The sequence below is a fragment of the Panthera onca genome, chromosome A1 (genome assembly GCF_046562875.1).
Source record: "Panthera onca isolate mPanOnc1 chromosome A1, mPanOnc1 haplotype 2, whole genome shotgun sequence".
Taxonomy (NCBI): Eukaryota; Metazoa; Chordata; class Mammalia; order Carnivora; family Felidae; genus Panthera; species Panthera onca.
The window spans coordinates 220,750,144-220,769,755 of record NC_138339.1 but is presented as its reverse complement, the minus strand read 5'-3'; the positions used below and the strand labels follow the sequence as shown (position 1 = coordinate 220,769,755).

The 19,612-nt window shown below is 39.6% G+C and overlaps 1 protein-coding gene and 1 long non-coding RNA gene across 2 annotated transcripts in view; both read left to right on the top strand.

Annotated features, from left to right (window-relative positions):
• Window positions 1-3,819: 3,819 nt before the first annotated feature.
• INTS6 (integrator complex subunit 6) overlaps window positions 3,820-19,612 on the top strand; it is a 93,332-nt gene continuing 77,539 nt past the window's right edge. The window contains exons 1-3 of the mRNA XM_060637245.3: window positions 3,820-4,589; window positions 4,984-5,061; window positions 5,892-6,041. Of these exons, the coding sequence (XP_060493228.1) occupies window positions 4,479-4,589; window positions 4,984-5,061; window positions 5,892-6,041 (339 nt within the window). The 5' untranslated portion in view covers window positions 3,820-4,478. The remainder of the gene's footprint in view (window positions 4,590-4,983; window positions 5,062-5,891; window positions 6,042-19,612) is intronic.
• Window positions 6,048-19,328, top strand: LOC144613062 (uncharacterized). Its single transcript, XR_013550385.2, has 2 exons — window positions 6,048-12,172; window positions 12,410-19,328. It is a non-coding gene; the product is annotated as an uncharacterized LOC144613062 (long non-coding RNA).

Genomic DNA, 19,612 nt, shown 5'->3' with positions numbered 1-19,612 from the left:
GGTAAGACAGCCAAAACAAACTTTGTTAGGTTACATATGAGGAACATTGGGTTCATCTGATTACTCTGTTCAGATGGCACATCCAGATACCGTAAGCCAAGTCCTTGGCACATAATTATTTTTAAACTGTGTTATCCTGCTTAATTGGTTTAAAATAATTTAGCAGGGTGCTGGTTGGCTCCTACAAATGAATCTAATTCATCAGTTCTTAATTGTTAAAATAGCCCTATTTCGACAATTTAGGCTATTGTTGAAGCCAGAGTCGCCACTCCTTCAGAGGCTTTCATATAATTTATTCATTCCCTTTTAAATTGGAGCCCTAGCATTAGGCAGCATTCCTTTAAAAAACAACAACAAAGGGCAAATTTTCTCCCACATACCTCTTCTGACCAATGTCCTCCCAGAGAAACCTTCCCTAATCCCCGAGACTGCAACAGCACAGGATTTAGCGCACATACTCCCAACTCATTCTCCCTCTAGCATTGCAAGAGCTCACCGTTTTTTCACTGGAGTCTGATGAAATAGTTGGCTTACATTTAGGGGCCATGTTTTAGATAAATAAGCCTGCATAAAACCAGAATTGTTCTAGAATCACAGAGATTGGAAATCTCTGGTACTATTTAGTTTTCTCTTTTTATTTTTTGTCAAACATGGTTGAATTCCTGCAATTTAAATAAGCATATGCTACGAATCCACGGTTATCTATACTAGTGTCACATTTATAGTTTTTTTCCCCCTTTACTTTGCAGATTTATTTAAGAACTTCTTTTAAGAAATGTAATAACTCTAAGGGTATGTGAATTTTTAAAGTTACTTAGTGTGTACTACTAGCTGTAGACATATACATTATTTTTATACTTGAAGCATATAGTTCTTAATCAGCATTATTTATAAGATTCACCTAAAGAGCTTTATAAAAAATGAGATGACCAGGGCCCATCCCAATTCTACTGAATCACCTGCCTCTGGGTATGGGGATTTGGTGCATTTTTAACTCTGTGGGCAATGCTGATGTGCATTTCCTGGCCCCAAACCACTGCTTTAAGCCATCATCAACCAATAGCTTAATTGTCAACCAGAGTCACTAAGAATAAACTTGGCCTATTTCACAATTCTGTCTAGGGACCACTCGTCAATGCTTCCTGGTTTCTGATTGCCTCTTGATTTGCTGCCTATATATGTCCTGATTTCTTTCTTGTTCTGCCTCTGGCCTTGCCTTCCAGCACTTCTGGGCTTCTGAACTGGAAACCTGGTCTTTGATCTCAGAAGCCATCATAAGCACAGGTTCTGGTTCTATGCTCTAGGTTGGCTCTTTGGACTTGGCTCTCCTGATCTTTGCATCTAACACTGTCTCTACCATACATCTCCATTTATGACAATCTGCCAACTCCACTGAGTCAGGGAAGAAAGAGCCATGATGTCTCCATAGGAAATGATTTCAAATAATTATAACAGGGAAAGTCATTATTAATGCATGCTCATGTACTTCAGTAGTTGAGTTTGATTTCCTTCAAACACTGCTTTGTCCTTAGTACCCCAACTAAGAACTGTAATTTATATGGGAAAAAAAAAATCCTTAGTCTGGAATAAAGGCCCTCTACTGTCTAGATCTGACCTACCTTTCTGGATCTTAATACTATTCTTCACATACTAGTGCTCCAGCTCAGCTGAACTACACTGTTCCCCAGGAAGCCCCTGGCACTGCTGTTAGCTTCCTTTCTTCGCTACATTTTCAATGTCGAAAAGGACTTTTTCATCAGCAGCTGCCTCTTGCTTTACCCACATAGTCAAATCCTACCAATTCTTTGAAGCAGTGTTTCTCAAACCTGAGTAATGCAAAGGAAATTCCTGTCATTCTAGAGAATACATATTAGGATAGGCAGGAGTCCATGGACCAGCTTGAAAAGCACTGGTAAACAGAAGGCCAATTCTATGAAAATCTTTCATTTGCAAATTATCACTTTGAAAGAAAAATGTTGTCTTTACAACTGGTGTAACAATTTGTATATTGTCATTAAAATGAAAACACACATTTTAAAGTCTCAAAGAACTCTTGATTTTTTATCTCCAGATCTAGGATCTCAGAGAAACGTGGCTTTAAGGAACATCTTAAATATACTGGCCCTGGAAAATGTTCATCACCCAAGGGTAATACATTTTTCTCTTTTCTGAATTATTTAGCATCTAATCACTCTCTGCCTTGTAGTAGCTAATAATATGTATGTAGTATTTTTCTAAAAAAAACCATAAGCTCTTTGAAGGCAGGGTCCACATTTTAATCATTTTAAAACTCCACTGGTCCTCAGCAAATATTGGATGTAAGACCTGTATTCCATCTTATTTTGTAGTCCAAATCTCTTAAAAATCTCTCTTCTGTCGTACATACTCACAGAACAGCGTATGACTGAAACAGCCCTACTATAAATTCATAAGAAGTTCAGAGGTTGTCCTAAGTATTAGGAAAAAGTCCAAGTTATTAAACTCAAGATTTTAAAAAAGTGCTACAAAACCGGTCTCTTTTGTGTTGAGACTGATAGGAACAATTTCATTAAATGATCAGCAGGCAAATAAGAATTTCAGGATAAAAAATAAAATCGAAATGTAAGGCTAGCAGGAGAGGCCCTAAAGACATCTACATAGTCTTTATAAGGGTTGTGTGTCTCTAACACACAGGCACGGTCTTCAGTTTTTCAACTAGTATATTTGAGTGAACAGTGTTCCTCGGACATTTAGGAAAGGATTCAGTACTTCGGGCAGGGTGAATAGGGGTTTCGTTTAACCAAGAACGACTTCCCGCATACATTATTCGGAACCAGTCTTAGACACAGCATGCAGTGAAAGGGAAGAGCACTGGCAGGATTATGAGGAACCCACTCTGTCACCTAGGCAAGCTGAAATCAGTTTTTCCATTTAAAAAGGAGTTCTTGGTCTACGGTTTTCTAAGGTCCCTTTTAACTCTGAAATTGACGTTCTTTGGTCCTAAGAAAACTCGGCTTGACACAGGTTATTTGGTAGAATCGTCCCCCCCCCTCCCCCCCCGAGAATAAAAAGCGCAACAAACTGTTTATCGATATTTGAGTCTTTCCCCATGTCCTTTAAAGGGCTGAGTTAGGAAAACAGAAGGTTAATCCTCTTTTTGTTGGGTCCTCCACCGAGGGCTCCTGGTGTGCTCCGGGTCCAGCCCTCACCCTAGGTCGCTCCCCAAGGCCGAGCGAGACTGCGGGCGAAGCTGGCCTCTCATCCCCACTCCCCGCCGGGAGCGGTGGGACTGGCGGAGATTAATCCCAGGTCATAAACAACCTCTCACTTCCCCTCCCCCGCCCCGGGCCCGCCCGCGCAGGGGCCGGCCCTCCCAGGCCTAAGGAACCTCCTCCGGCGACCGCAGGCCCCGGAGCTCTCCTCGGAGGGAAGACCGCGCGGGCCGGCCCCCTTCTAAGCGGGTATTTGATTACTTTACTCATCCCCTCCTCACTCGCCCTCGGGGGAAGGGGTTTGATACAGCGACCTCGCAAGGGGAGGTGAGGCCAGCCTCCATTTCCCTTCCCCCGACCCCTATCACCTCCAACAGCCAAGGAGAGGCCAGCGGCACTGACGCGCAGACTCACATCCGCGGCCGCCCCGCGCGCGCCGCCGCGGCCCCCTCCCCCACGCCACGGTCTTTCCGCGGTCGGTCCCCGCCCCTTCCCGGAGCCCGCCTCCGCGTCTGCTGGCCCGCCTGCTCGTCCCTTGCGCTCGCTCTCGCGCGCACCCGATGCCCCGCCTCCGCGCGTGCTCAGTAACTGTTCCCGGAGCCGGCCTACAAGCTTCCCCCGCCCCTGAGCTGTTTGAATATGCTAATGAGAATCTTGGGATTAGCCAATAGGATAACGGGGCGGTGCGTCACGTGGCTCGAGGACGTGTCAAGGGGCGGAGCCTCTGCAGACCCTGCCCGAGTTAAAACCGGAGTGTGAGAGAGAAAAGCGCTTCAGTAGCGAGAGGGGCTGAGAAAGTGGTGACACCGCCGGGGTGCGGAGGGAGTCCCTGAAACTTCTCCCAACAGCCCCAGGGCCAATCTCCCCTCAGCCCACTCCCCTCTTCGCCAGCTCCCAGGTCCCCACTCCCTGCACCGGGGGTGGGGTGGGGAGCCAGGCCCGTCTCCCGCTGGGACACACACAGGGGCCGGGAGCGGGGACGGGACCCCCGAGGCGGGGGGGACGGACCGACCGACCGACCGACAGACGGCCGGGCGCCCGCCCCAGCGGGCAGGCAGGCAGGAGGAGGCGGAGGCGGGGGTACGACGGGGAGGACTGGGTCTGGGGAGTTTCCTCTCAACTATCGGGGGAGAAACTCCCCGCAGCCGGAGGAAAGACCCAGACGGTGTTTTCCTCCCGGGGGCCGCGCTCCCCCGCCCCGCGTAGCGGCGGTCGCCGCCACCGGCGCCTCCACCTCTACCATCTCCTCTTTCTCCACCTCGGGCCCCGGTGTCCCCGGCCAGCACTATGCCCATCTTACTGTTCCTGATAGACACGTCTGCCTCTATGAACCAGCGCAGCCATCTGGGCACCACCTACCTGGACACGGCCAAAGGCGCGGTAGAGACCTTCATGAAGGTACCGACTGACCGAGCCCGGGCGGCGACCCGGGCCCGGCGACCCACGGGCGGCAGGGGTGGGGGGGGAGGGTGGCCGGGGGCGGCGAGGCGGAGGTGTCGGGGACCTGACTGCGGGAGCTGCCGGGCTCGGGGACCCCCTCCCCCACCGCGCGGGCGGGCGGGCGGGCGGGCGCTGCGAGCCGGGCTCGGCCCAGGCCCGGGCTCCAGGCGGTGTGTGGGGGCCGATCTGTGTGTGGGGGGCGGCGTGGAGGGGTGGCCGCTGCGTGTGCGGTACTGTGGGGGGGGGGGGGGCGGCGGGGCCGCTCGGCGCCCCTTCGCATCGTAACCTCGCTTCTGTGCTTCCCTCTCGCCCGCCCTGTTCCTTCTCCTGTCCCCCACCCTCTCTCCCGCAGCTCCGTGCCCGGGACCCTGCCAGCAGAGGAGACAGGTATATGCTGGTCACTTTCGAAGAGCCGCCCTATGCTATCAAGGTAACAGCCCTCGCCCTCCCCCTTCCCTTCCCTGTTCCTTCCTCGCTCGCCCTCCCCGCCCCCCCATTCACCCTTCATTATGCTCCCCTCCCCCACCCGCTGTGCTCCAGGCGCTGAGGTCTTTTCCCCTGCGGGCTCCCACCCCCTCCCCCGCTCCGGAGCGTCCTGGCGCGGCGCGGAGTCGCTGGGCCACCGCCGTCCCCTCCCCAGCCCGGCCCGGCGGCGGCGGCGGCGGCGGCGGCGGCGGCGGCGCTGCGATCAACATGGCCGACATTTCCCCTCCGCGGCGTGAGCGGCAGCAATGAACTGTGGGGGATATTTATTCAAGTTAGCCCCAGTGACAGCCGGGCCCGGCCGCGCCGAGCCCGGGTTTGCATTAAAGGGGACTCGGCCCGGGGCTCGGCCGCGCTCGCCCTGGTTGGCGAGCGAGCCGGGTGGGGGGCTGCGGAGCTTGGTGTTCGGGTTCTTCCTCACAGGGCCGCGGGCCGGTGGGACAGCTGCAGGTTAACTTCCGAAGTCCTGCCCACTTCTGCTTTCCACCAGTACCTTTTGCATGCCCAAATCTTGGGTAGTAGGTTCGGGAGTAAATTCCCCAGGGAAGTTATAAAGTATTAAGGCTGTTAGCCACCAAAAGCTGTAGAGCAAGCAGGTTTATCCTTGGCCACCTTTGAAGAGAGTTTCCTTGGCGGTGATACGGTATTAACACGTTAATCTAACCATACTGTAAAGTGAAGCAAAGCAGCTCCTTGGCGAACGGCATATTGTAACGGCTGCCCATGTGTACATGGCTTTAAAGGATGAAAAAAAAAATTCTTACATTTTCTTTACAGGCCGGATGGAAGGAAAACCATGCAACGTTTATGAATGAACTGAAAAACCTTCAGGCTGAAGGACTTACGACTCTTGGCCAATCCCTAAGGACAGCTTTTGATTTATTAAATTTAAATAGATTAGTAACTGGCATAGACAACTATGGGCAGGTAGGTTGAATATTAAGGTGGAAAAACAGTTGATTTTTCTTTTTGTGGAGAAACACTGTCAAGTCCAAAACCTATATAACGTGAAATACAAGTATGAAGCATTTCAGATTAAAGTACGATATGCACATAATACAAAAGTGAAACTGACCATATTTTACTGGCTTTAAAGCCCTCATTTTTTTTTTTTCTTAAAATATATTTGTATTCAGAATTAGAGTCTGAATTTTTGTGCTGTAGCATTGACATGAATTTGGTTTTAATCCCTTGAAGTTCACTCAGGTTATAAAAGGGGAAAACTTTCTGCCTCACCATGCTCAGTTTCTGTGATAGTGTACCCACAGGCAATTGTGCAACTCCTACAGTGACTTCTGGACACTAGTTGACTAGTGGTTTTACTTTTTTTATTAGTAAAAACATCAGAGGAATTTTTGTTTTTGTCGGGGTTTAATTTAACCATATTTTATAGTTATTCTGAAAGGTAAGATTTTCATTGGAGTGCAGTAACTGAGTACATTAACATTTTTCAGCTGTTGAAGCATCCACAGTAAGCATCTATGCAGGAAGAATTCTGAATTCGCTTCTGAATTAAATCATGGGTCCGGAAGCTGTTATTATTTTTGAACTCCATACTTTTGGAAAAGAGGCTTTTTGAATTTTCTTTATCTCCGCCCCCCCCCCCCCCCCCCCCCCCCCCATATGATGGTTCACTATGAAATAAGGCAAAGTAGTCCATTGTAATTTTTGAGATTGCTGGCCAGGAAAATTAAAGATACTGGTGAATGTGTAATGTTACACATAACAAAGGAATATTAGTTCCAAGTTTAATTTTTAAGTTGTAGTGCAGAAACATTATTGCCACAAATGATACATTTAGGAATACATTTTGTTCTTTTCTCAAGGTCTATGAGCCACAATTTTCATGAGTTTGACAAATTTCAGGAAAATTTCCAGTGATTATAACTTTTGGTTGCTTTATATAGGAAGAAACAGAATTATTCCCTTGTTTTAGAAATGTTTATGCTTTGCTTAGTGGTACCTATTGGGCACCTAAACATTTTTGGAAAAGGCTGAATATAATCCTATAGCATTTAAGTATACATGATTCAGAGTCATTTTGTTCTAGTTCTACTGAATTGCACCTCCATTGTTTAATTCAGTAAATGCTTGTTTTCTTACCACATAAATCTTTAAGTTTTTCTACCCTGTTTTATTTTGCAATATTTGTAATTTAGGTGGGTTTGTCATGAACTTTTTCCGCCAAGAATCTGTAAAATAGATTTCTTACCCTTTTCTATTTCTTTGTTATATGTAGTGATATACAGGCCTATTGGTGAAGGTTTTGATCCAAGCTTCTTTGAGTTCAAAGACAAATTTGAAACTTGCCATTATTTGGTTACTCTTAATTTGGTTGTCCGGGTGTCAATGTATGGAAGAACTGTTTCCTATTTCTCTGCATCATATTTCATAAGGCATTTACACACATTTACCTCCTGCCACCTATTAAAAATATTTCTTAGGGTGCTTCTTTAGAGAAGCTGATTGTCGTGGAGAGGCTGAGGACATTTGCAATTTAAACTTGTATTTTCCTTTTCCCAGTTACCATCTTCCACCAGAGAATGCTTAAGTTCTTATCTGTAAAGCGTTATGATGTTTGAGGTTGAAGGTGGTCCTGCTGGGCTGTTACCACTTTGACCAGGAGAAGAGCCTGGAGATTAGGATGCTTTTGCATGTTCGGATTTATTAATTCAAGAAGGGGGAGGGATAATGCTTCTCAGTTATTTTGATGAGTAAGCAAGGATGCATGGAGTAGTACTAGTGCTTATGTCCTGAATTGGCACATAAAAATGAGACTAGCATTAAAATAATTGAGGAAGCCATAATTTTCAAATGAAAATGAGTAAAGCACTTAATTAGAAGAAAACATCTTCCCAGAGATATTTCTCACCATAAGTCTTTATTTCGCTGATTTAAATATTACATATTTTCTGTTAAAGGATAGATTATCAAGAATTTTGGATGTCTCAAATACTTAACACTAAATATAGTTCATGTATTTTCTTTGTTAAGAGTACTTTGTGTTTGCCTGTTTTCTGTGGAATAGTTTTATTCTGTAACCTGTGTTTTTACATAAATACTTCCCCTTTCATACTCTACAAGCATCTGTAGGACCCACAGTACTAAATACTTGTATATAATGTTAGTACGTGAAAGGAAATGAGATAACATGAGCTAGATGAGAGGGACAGAGCATATTTTTAGAGAGCATCTAAAAACATTTATGTACATTTCTGAATGACTTTCTTAAATACCTAAATGTGGATGTGTATGTATATATATTAGATACCCCCATAGCTACTCCCCCCCCCCCCCCCACATACATGTACATATGTGATTTTCCATAACTAATCCCAAGGATATTTTCAATGTCTGTATTGCTTGTGTTAAGTTAGTAAGTATATCTACAAATAAATCATCTTTGAGATGTTAGTAATTAGGATACTAACAGACTTTGTAGGGTGTAAGTAAGGTTAAAGTAGCTGAGAAAAAAAAACACATCTTGGTGATTGTTTTCTTCAAGCACTTTGGATATCCCAGTAAAAACTTCCTTGCGTATAGAAGTCCGTATAAATATTTAATTTTGAAAATCTGTACCATTTGCTGATATTTCTGCAATCATGGAACAAAGTATAGCTTCTTTCTAGTCTTTTCCTTGGATATTATAGCAACACTTAAATTGCTTATCATTGCAGCTAAATGTGACACACGTGTTTTTTACATGTATTCACCAGAGTTTCAAATAATGCTGATCTTTTGAGAACCACCGAAAATCTGATGAAGAGAATCCTTGAGCAGTACCTAAAAGCAGATACAATATGTGTTTAATTTTTTAAAGGATTTTCAATGCCAAGTTTTACCTCATTTGAAAAATAGTAACTTTTTAGACAAGATCAAATTGAATGAATCTTAGGGAGAAGAATTTTAACCAGTTTTTTCTTCATCATAAATATTTGTGAACTTAGCAAATTCAGGTAGAGTTCTAATACTACTTTTTTCCTTTTACCCAGGCAGTATCTATTTAGTACTAAGGTAGTACAAAATACAGGCTTTTCTTGTAATGTAGGTGAAGTAATGAAAACTTGATTCCCATTTGGGTTTTTTGTTTCCCTTAGGCTGTCAAGAAATATATTACCAGTAGTTTTATATTTATTGACCTGTAGACATTTTTTTCAAAAGAAAGTAGATTTTTATACTGGAACGTGTTTCTGTGCTGAGTATGAACTGGAAAGAGTGGTGAATGGTATTTTGTAAAATTTTTAAGTCCATGAACTTTTTTCTTTTTTTCCTAATTTTTAAATTGTGGTAAAAAAAAAAAAAAAAAAAGAAAACCCACATAATATCAAATTTACCATCTTAATCGTTGTTTGTTTGCTTGTTCGTTTATTTAAGTAATCTCTATAACCGTGTGGGGCTTGAACTCAACCCAGAAATCAAGAGTCCCCTGGTCTTCCTGCTGAGCCAGCCAGGTGCCTGCTGTCTTAATCATTTTTAGGTGTACAATTTGGTAGTATTAAGTATATTCACACTGTTTTGCAACCAGTCTCCAGAACTTTTTCATCTTTCATAACTGAAACTTTATACCAGTTGAACATAACTTATTTTTTCCTCCCTCCAGTCCCTGACAACCACAATTCTAATTTCTATCTCTATTTGAATACTCTAGAGATGCCTTATATAAATGGAATCATACAGTGTTAGTCATTTTGTGACTGGCTTATTTCACTTAGCATAATGTCTTCACCATTCATCGCTGTGGTAGCTTATTTCAAGATTTTATACTCCTTCTTAGGACCGAATAATATTTCATTGTATGTATATACCACGTTTTGCATATCCATTCATCCATGATGGACTTTTGGGTTTCCACCTCTTGGCTATTTTGAATAATGCTGCTATGAACAAGGTGTGCAAATGTCTCTCTGAGATCCTGCTTTCAATTCTTTTGAATATATACCCTGAAGTGGAATTGCTGGATCCTGTAATTTTATTAAATTTTTGAAAAACTCCTCTATTTTCCATAGTGGTTGCAATTGTTTTATATTCCCACTAACAGGGCACAAGAATTGCAATTTCTCCACATGCTTGTCAACACTATTTTCTGTTTTTCTGATTTTGGCCATCATAATAGATACAAGTGATATCTTACTGGTTTATTTGCATTTGCCCAATTATTTATATTGAGCATCTGTTCATATGCTGGTTGGTCATTTGTATATTGGTTTTGGAGAAATGTCTGTTTAAGTTCTTTGCTTATTTTTTAATTAAGTTATTTGGTTTTTGTTGTTGTCGTTGAGTTGTGGGAGTTCTTTAAATATTTTGGATATTAACCCCTTACCAGATACGTGATTTGCAAGTTTTTCTCCCATTTCATGGGTTTCCTTTTCACTCTTGATTGTGTCCTTTGATGACAGAAGTTTTAATTATTGATGGAGTCCATTTTAATTTTTCTTTTGTTGCCTATGCTTTTGGTATCCTCTCCAAGAAATCATTGCCAAACCCAATGTCTCTGAAGCTTTCCCCCTATATTTTCTTTTAGGAGTTTTAGTTTTAGGTCTTGCATTCAAGTTTTTAATCCATTTTGACTTAATTTTTGTATATGGTGTATGGTAAGGGTCCAACTTCATTCTTCTGCCTGTGGACATCTGGTGTTCCTAGCACCGTTTGTTTGAAGAGACTCTCCTTTCCCCCATTGAAAGGCTTTTGGCCAGTCCTTGAATTTCTTATAAACCTCTTAAACTTATCTTCAATAATTTTTATTGGCTCATAATTCTTACTGATGGATAGGGGACTCTATAGTCAAATTTGCTTAAAAGTTTTTTCTCTCCATCTTTTTTAACTGGATAAAAGAAGCACAATGGCCAGGAATGTGAAAATTGGAATCCCAGTCCTGACCTTGATATTGAATTACTGTGTAACATGCTTTACCACCCTGTGCCTCTGCTTCTTCATATTCCAGATTACTAATAATGAAGCCATTGTACTGTTATTATAGAAATGATTAGAGGTTTAAATGGGATGGTATATTAAAAATGTACTTTCAAACTTGTCAAGTGCCAAGGAGACACAAAGCTTTTTTTCCCTCAATAGGTTAGTTTGTTTACCTCTAGTTTTCTGTTATTTTTTGACCTTAAATTTGAAATTTTGGTTATAAAAATGTGGTGATTTTTAAAGCAGAATTTTATTACATGCTTTGATATCTAACAGCCTATTAAATATGTATTTTTTTTTCCCCTTGGGCTTTGTATTGCTTCCTGAGAAAGCAGTGTGGAAAGTAAATACTATCACTTGGCCGAGTTGTCTTAATGGCAGTTGATAAATATGACGAAGCATAGGGATGGTTTGTAAGGTTCAGATAAGTCAGAAAGTCATTCTTTTTTGTAGGAATACAAGTTAGAGAAGAAGGGACCTTTACATAGAACAAAAGCACATGTTGTAGGATTCTCTCAAATGGGAGCTCCCCCTAGTGCGTTTAACATGAGATTTACACAAGTTTGTTTTGCAAGGGACCTTTGAGGAACACCTCTGTCGTATATCAAGGGATATTTTAATAAGAAGGTTTGAGCTTAAAGTAGCATGAAGTGGGTATGATTTATTTCCTATTGAGTATTAGTTTTAAAGGTGGTAATTTAAATGAAAAATTTTAAGACCTAGATTTTATTTTCTTTGAAAACACTTACTGTCACTTTTCTTCATAATATGCTCTAAATCTGTTTTCTGAAGGATCAAAAAATTGCTTTGTCATGATCTTTCAAAAGAAAATGAAAAAGGATATCCAAAGGACATTATTGCATTCTTAATTAGAAATTACTGTGTAATTCTTACTGTGTAAGAAATTATAAGTATAAAAAGCAAAAAATAATAGGTTTTACTTCTTCAAAGAGAATTTTATTTTCCCTTCATGCAAGGGAATGTCAATAATTACATATTAAATTATGTACAACTGAAAATTAAAAGGCTGGGAACAAATGTAATATTTGAATGAAAGAATTCTACTTTTCAAGTATTTTAAGTTGATTTAAGGTCATTTGTGTCAGGAGTAAGGAAAGAACTGTTTAGACATGTTCATGTCATAGGTTTCTTTTTTTTTTTTTTTTTTTTAATACTTATTTATTTTTGAGATAGAGAGAGACAGAGCATGAACAGGGGAGGGCCAGAGAGAGAGGGAGACACAGAATCTGAAACAGGCTCCAGGCTCTGAGCTGTCAGCAGAGAGCCCGACGTGGGGCTCGAACTCACGGACCGTGAGATCATGACCTGAGCCGAAGTCGGATGCTTAACCGACTGAGCCACCCAGGCGCCCCATGTCATAGGTTTCTACAAAGAGATTGTGCAATATTTTATAACTTGAAATTTCTTTAAATATTTAAAATAACCCTTAGCCAATATAACCCTTCACTCAAGTTTCTAACGTATATGTAAAATCATCTTGGTGGTCTTTTTTCATTTGCTTCAGCAGTGTCCATATGTTACTAGCCCTGTGTTCTTTCATTTAAAAAAAAGTATTGCCCTTATGCAGACTTAATTTTTATTTAGCAGTGTTATTAATTTTCTTAATTTAAACATGGTCCCAGACCATAGACAAAATACTAAAGTTTTTTGTTTCTGTTTTAGTTTGTCAGAAGAAGCAGATTCTTTTTCCCCCAACTTTTTTATTGAGGTACAACTTAAATACACAAATCTTAAGGGTGAAGCTTAGCGAATTTTTATATACGTTCTTGAGAACAAGATTGAACTTTTGTATCTCCTGACGAAATTTTCATTGGACTTTATGTATCATTATGACTTTTGTTTTATGGGACTTTAGAATTGCAAGTGCTGTTAGAAGTTTAGTCCATCTTCCTCATTCTATACATGAAGAAAGTAAAGCCCAGAAAAGTTTATAAGGCTGATTTCTTTACACTTATGAAATATTTTAAAAGATTAAAAATGGTTATGGAACAGTTATACAGATTTTTTTATTAGCAACTTGTATGTTATTAAAGAACAAATTTTATTTACAAGTGTAACCAATAGATATAAGTCCCTTTTTAGGGGTATGTCTGTGGTTCTCTACTGGAATATGCTTTCTTTCAATTCCTCTGGTGAAAACCAGGCAATTCATTTTGCCAGTTTGTTACATTTAGCCTTTCTTGTAACACTATGAAAATACTGTTATATGCAGTTGGAGTTCCTCCCCACTCCCTTGGAAAAAAGTTAATATGAACGTTGGGGGCCCTGGGGTGGCTCAGTTGATTAAGCGTCCTACTTTCTGGTCATGATCTTGCGATTCATGGGTTCGAGTCCCGTGTCCGGCTCTGTGCTGACAGCTCAGAACCTGGAGCCTGCTTCAGATTCTGTTTCCCTCTCTATCTGCCCCTTCCCTGCTCACACTGGAGGGGGCAGAGAGGGAGAGGGAGTGAGACAGAGAGAGAGAGAGAATGAATATGAATATGAGACAGAATCCCAAGCAGGCTCCTCACTGTCAGTGTGGATTCACTATGGAGCTCTTTGTGGGGCTCAGATTCCCAAACTGTGAGATCACGACCTGAGTGAGCCAAAATCAAGAGTTGGATGCTTAGCCTACCAAGCCACCTAGGCGCCCAGATGTAAGATAATTTTGAAAACCTCTTAGCATCGTCTTTTAAGATTTAGAAAACTCTGATTGGTTCTATCTGTTCCCACTCCATCCGTGAGTTCAGGCCAGTCATGTAACCTCTCAGCCTCAGTTTCCTCATTAGGAAGATGAGGTGAAAGGATCTATGCTGCAGGATTGTGGTGAAGATTAAGTGGTATGGAATGTAATTTATTGTAACACTTACTCTCATTTTTATGAATTTCCTTTTATTTGCATTTTAAAAACTGGAATTGTGGGCACATGGTATGTTATACAGCTTTTTTCAGTATAAGCGGTGTGGTACAGAAAGAACCGCTTCATTAGAACTGGTCGTGCCTGGCTCTGCCACTTACTAGCTTAGGCTGTATTGACAAGTCCCCTTAGCCTCACTGAACTTCAAATCACTTATCCACCAAATGGTGAAAATAGCATAATTCTGGGGAATTTTTGTAAGAACTAGAAATATTAATCATTTAGCAAAGTGCCTGTTTGGCACATGGTAGGAACTCAGATGACGATGATTAACTGTCGTGCCCAATGTTATGTTAAACACTTAACAGGGCAAAGCTTTGTAATCCGAAACCTTTGACAGAAGTTCCATAACCCAACATCTATCCATCATAAACATCGTAAGAAGCTAGAATTAGCTAGCCAGTATTTCCAGCTAATGTAAAATTTTGTGCCATAAGGAACAAACATGATGGTTTTGGCTTTAAATTGAAGCTCCAAAAATATTTTCCCCTTGGTGTTAAAAAGTTTTTTCTCCAAAATCTCTTTCTTGTTCAAAAACAGTTTGATAACATGTTTAATTTAATAAAGCAAACATGTTTTCCGATTTTCAGAGAAAGAAGGTTTTAATTTTTTGAGGAAACTTAGATCTGAGTCCATTTCTAGGGCTTTGTAAATAGTATATTTTAGAATACGAGTTGGTGTTGGTTGGGATGGGGTGGAGGGAGGATGTTCTTGTACAGAAGAAAGGTCAAATGTGAAATGTTATGATCCCTTTTATTATTTGTAATGTAGATTTATGTGGGAAAAATAGGATAAGCCTAGGAAGGATTTTTTTCTATATGATAATAGTTCTTTTTTAGAGCATACGTGATCTAAAATCCGATGATTGGTATATTGAGGTATAGTTGCACATAAGAAAATATTTTAACATAAGAATCTTACAATTAAGAGGATTATTTGTAACCAAGGGACAAATTTATATCAGGCTAGTGATGTCTTATCAAGATTTATTCTTGTTCCTATGCACTCTTGCTTTTTTAATCTGTTCCTTAAAAGGATATGGCATTTTAACATTTTCCATTTTTTGCTTTTGCCTAGATAAGCTGAGGGACTCATAGTAAAGGTCCTCAGAAGGATTATATTGTCTGACAAACTGTTACAGTGATGAAAACAGTTCTGAGTATGTGAGAAAAAGTAATTGTAGCATTAGCTATTAGTAATGTACTTTGAAACTCCTCAATGGCAGTACTGATGCTGGCATGTTAAAGGAAACCTCGTTAGATATTAGGAAACATCAACAAAGTCTTCTGGTTATTTTTGAGTTTGAACACTGGAAGCATACCAACAATTATTCTGAAAGGATTAAAAACAATAGTTTTTTTTTGTTTTGTTTTGTTTTTTTTAATGTGTATTCATTTTTGAGAGAGAGAACAGAGCGTGAACTGGGGAGGAGGGGCAGACAGAGAGGGAGACAGAATTCAAAGCAGGCTCCAGGCTTTGAGCTGTCAGCACAGAGCCCAACGCAGGGCTTGAACTCCCTGACCTCGAGATCATGACCTGAGCTGAGGTCGCATGCTTCACCGATTGAGCCACCCAGGCGCCCCAACAATAGATTATTTTTAATCCCCGGAATTGAAGATGATTCTGTGTTCTGTGAAAGGTTAGGCTGCAAACCTCAGTAAGTGATGTTACAAAGGCTCCATCTACAAGATGATGACAGCATTCAGTCCTTTTGGATTATTGGGAGTAAGCAAAATGATGTCTTTGTGGCCTCTGATAATGCCTGAGTTGTGGTAATTCCTGGTCATTTATGTACTTTGGCAGGTAAAAGCTAATGTAAAATTTTGAATTTTTGTTGTACAGTTTTAGTTGTCAATCCATTTCTCAAAGCAGTAAGTTAGAAAAACCAAGAAATTGCATTCAGAAAATTGGGCCTAAATCAGATAATAGAGCAAAAAGTCTTTATATGTTGGAGTGCCTGGTGGCTCACTTGATTAAGTGTCAGACTTGATTAAGTGTCAACTCAGGTCATGATCTTGTGGGTTCGTGGGTTCGAGCCCCGTGTTGGGCTTTGTGCTGACAGCTCAGAGCCTGGAGCCTGCTTCAGATTCTGTTGTCTCTCTCTCTCCCCTTCGCCCACTAACGTGCACATGTGCTCTTTCCCTCTCCCTCTCAAAAAATGAATAAATATTAAAAAAAATTTTAAAAGGTCTTTATATGTAAATTTTATTGTTAATCCAGAAGGGACAATGTCTAATCTCAAACAACATTATATTGAATGTAACTCTTAATGTAATAAAAAAAAGAGTCATACTTAGAGCTTCCATTTTAATGAGCTTAGAGCAACTATCAAAAACGTGTGACAACTATCCAGTCATTCATATGACCTCTGCTTTTTCATGAGGTTCATTTCTAAGGTAAAACCTTTGTGGATTTGTATGTATAGTTAGAAGGGCTTATATACTTTTCTTGGCGAAAGGCCCAAGTATTATGTGGTTAGTTTCTCATTTCCTAAACATGTCACCTATTTTGAAAATTTTAAATCTATAAACACTTGGGAAGGGACTTAGTACTAAGCATCAGTAAATGTTTGAGTCAGAGCCTAGGGAGTACAGAGTACAAATACCTTTTGTAATGGATTTGGAGAAATTTTAATAGTTCCTTCTAAAAAACCTTCTGAAATTGGGTTACCATCAATTCTTTCCTAAAAAGTGAAAATTCATGTTTTTTTTTTTTTTTACAAAGCAGAGCCCCTTAAAACTAATCTCGAATTATGATTTATCCAATTAAATTATTTTCAGTTGGCCTTCAGCTATAGCACATGGGAAAAAATAGACTGTCAATTTTTCCAAGTGCTTATCATGAATTTTTTTTGCTTTATTAAATTTAATGCTTTATTGCTAACTTTACTGACATGAAACATTTATTAGGCAGTTCCTTCTCATTTTCAGTTGTAGTCATGAAGATACTTACATAGAATCCTGTGGTTGAATTCCATCTTCTGTGTAGGAGAGCTGATGTGTGTGTGAATGATTTTTTTGTGAACATATGTGTAGATGTTTAGGAAAAAATAGCTCTTAATAGTTAAAGACATGATTTAACCAGACTTTTGCAAAGGTAATATCTATACATTTGGTGGTAATCAACACCTCAAGGAGATGATTAGTCTGGATAGTATAGGTAGGTCTGTGTGATTTATTGATGTCAAATTAATTTTCAGCATTATTGCTATATATAACTTCATCTGTCTTTGAAAATAGGTTTTCATCCTGGCTTTTTTTTTTTTTTTTCTTTTTCTGCAATGTTTGCAACATGTTTACTATTACATTCTTTGCTGGAATTTTTTCCCAAATTAATATTACCTAGTCCATTTAATATAACGAGCATATTAGGTTTTTTTTTTTTATCTAGAATGTTAGTATTTTTTTTTAAGTTTATTTATTTTGAGAATGAGAACAAGCAGGGTGAGGGTCAGAGAGAGGGAGGGAGAGGGAATCCCAAGCAGCACATGAGCTCATCCACGCTCAGCACAGAGCCCAACGCAGGGCTTGCTCATGACTGTGAGATCATGACCTGACCCAATGTCAAGAGTTGGACACTTAACCTACTGAACCACACAGGTACCCCCCAATTTTTTTTTTTTTTTTTTACTGCTATTACTGTTTAAATATTACCAAAACCAGTTATTTATTTGTAGAATAATCTTATTTAAATTTTAGATTCCAGTTCAAATGTAAAACTCAAATTCTGTGAAGTTATTAAATATTTAATATTTTAGACCTATTGAATTTATATTCCTCGTTTTTGATGCAGTATTTCTTAGCCCTGTATGTTATGGAGTTTCCTTAACATTTTTGTCCTAAAGTCAAACTGTTCTTCAGTTCTTACAGTATTTCTTTTTTTCCCCCGTGTTTGTTTATTTTTGAGAAAAAGAGAGCATGATGGGGGAGAGGCAGAGAGAGAATCCCAAGCAGGCTCTGCTGTCAGTGCAGAGCCGACCTGGGGCTCAATCCCGTGAACCGTGAGATCACCGACTGAGCCACCTAGGCGCTCCTATAGTATTTCTTACATGATTGCTGTTTGGTTTATTAATTGAATCAAATTCTAGGATATTGCTCTTGGTCGTTATATTAAAATAAATATATGGGATTCCCCTGGCCTTTTCTTAAGTCTTATTCCATCTGTTTTTAATGATGCTAATATTTTTAACATAAGGAATTGTATGGTTAGGTAAAGGAACTGTATTTGTACACAACTGTATAATAGAATTACTTGAAACTAAAAGAATATATATTTTAATGTGGAATTTTAATTGTTTAATTTTGATGTTTTTCTGTAGTTATAGACCTTAATTTATTCTAAGATGCTAGGTTTTCATACACTAGCAGATTTTTAAAGGTTTATTTTTAGATACTAAGCACATTTTAATTTTGACTACTTGTTTTGAATGTGTAATAAATGCACATGGTTAAAAAGTTCAAGCATTATAGAAAGTTACACAGTTGCTCACTTCCATTGTTCAGAGGCAGCCATGGTTAATCAGTTTGTAATGTATCTTTCAGAGATCTTTTATTTTTTTTTAATCTTTTAAAAAATTTATTATTTTTAGAGAGAGTGGGGGAAGTGCAGGGGTGGGGAGAAGAGAGAGAGAGAGGGAGAGGGAGAGAATCTTAAGCAGGCTCCATGGTCAGCGTGGAACCTGATGTGGGGCTCTATTCCATGACCCTGGGATCATGACCTGAGCTGAAATCAAGAGTGGGACACTCAACCAACTGAGCCACCCAGGCTCCCCTTTCAGAGATCTTTTCTATATATTCAGAGGTGCTATTTTTTTTTATAAGCACTAATTTCCTAAGATGAATATTTTAGAGTTTTTTTTTTTTTTTATCAAAAGACTCATTTTTGCCATACCACTTGAGATCATAACTATAAAAGTAATAATCTTAAATTCTAAAACAAACATAAAGCTTGTAATTCTGGCCTTGGAATATTGATTTAAATATAAGGCTGTCAGGCCTTTATTGACTTAAATAATTAATATATTTTGTTTGGAATGTTTAATTAACCAGTTGTGATTCATTCCTGTAATACAACGAACCTCCCACCCTTTAAAAGAAGCAAAACTGTATTAACGACAGTGAATTATTGAATAGAAGATATAATTAGCACATCAAAACTGTGATTTCATAGATCTTATTGATATAGATTGAGGCAAAAATAAAATAACTGACTTCAAGGGAAATATTGAGTACATAAATATTAGTACAGGTAATAAGCAGATATTGACAAAATTCTGGTTGTGGTATGCAGTTGCCTGAAGTTGAGCAATACTGAACTAAATGTTATATATACTAGTTGACTTGTATTTGCAAAGTATGTATTAAAAGCTGCTTTTCTCATTTCTATGTAGTTGTAATTGTGTTTATTATCAGTATTATGACAAGTCTTTGGAAGTGAATTGCATCCTAAGATATTTTTCTTTTAGAAATAAGTTTAAAGGAGATGAATATTATGAAGTAGATGACATCTATATCTAACACAGAACAATAATATTAATATTTCTGTGTTTTATATTTTCTCTATAGAATCTGAATTTTGACAGATTATATAGGGAGTGTCAGCATTTCTAAATGAGAATGAAGTAGTTGGTCATATTTTAGAGGAACATATATTGTTACCTCTTTTTTAG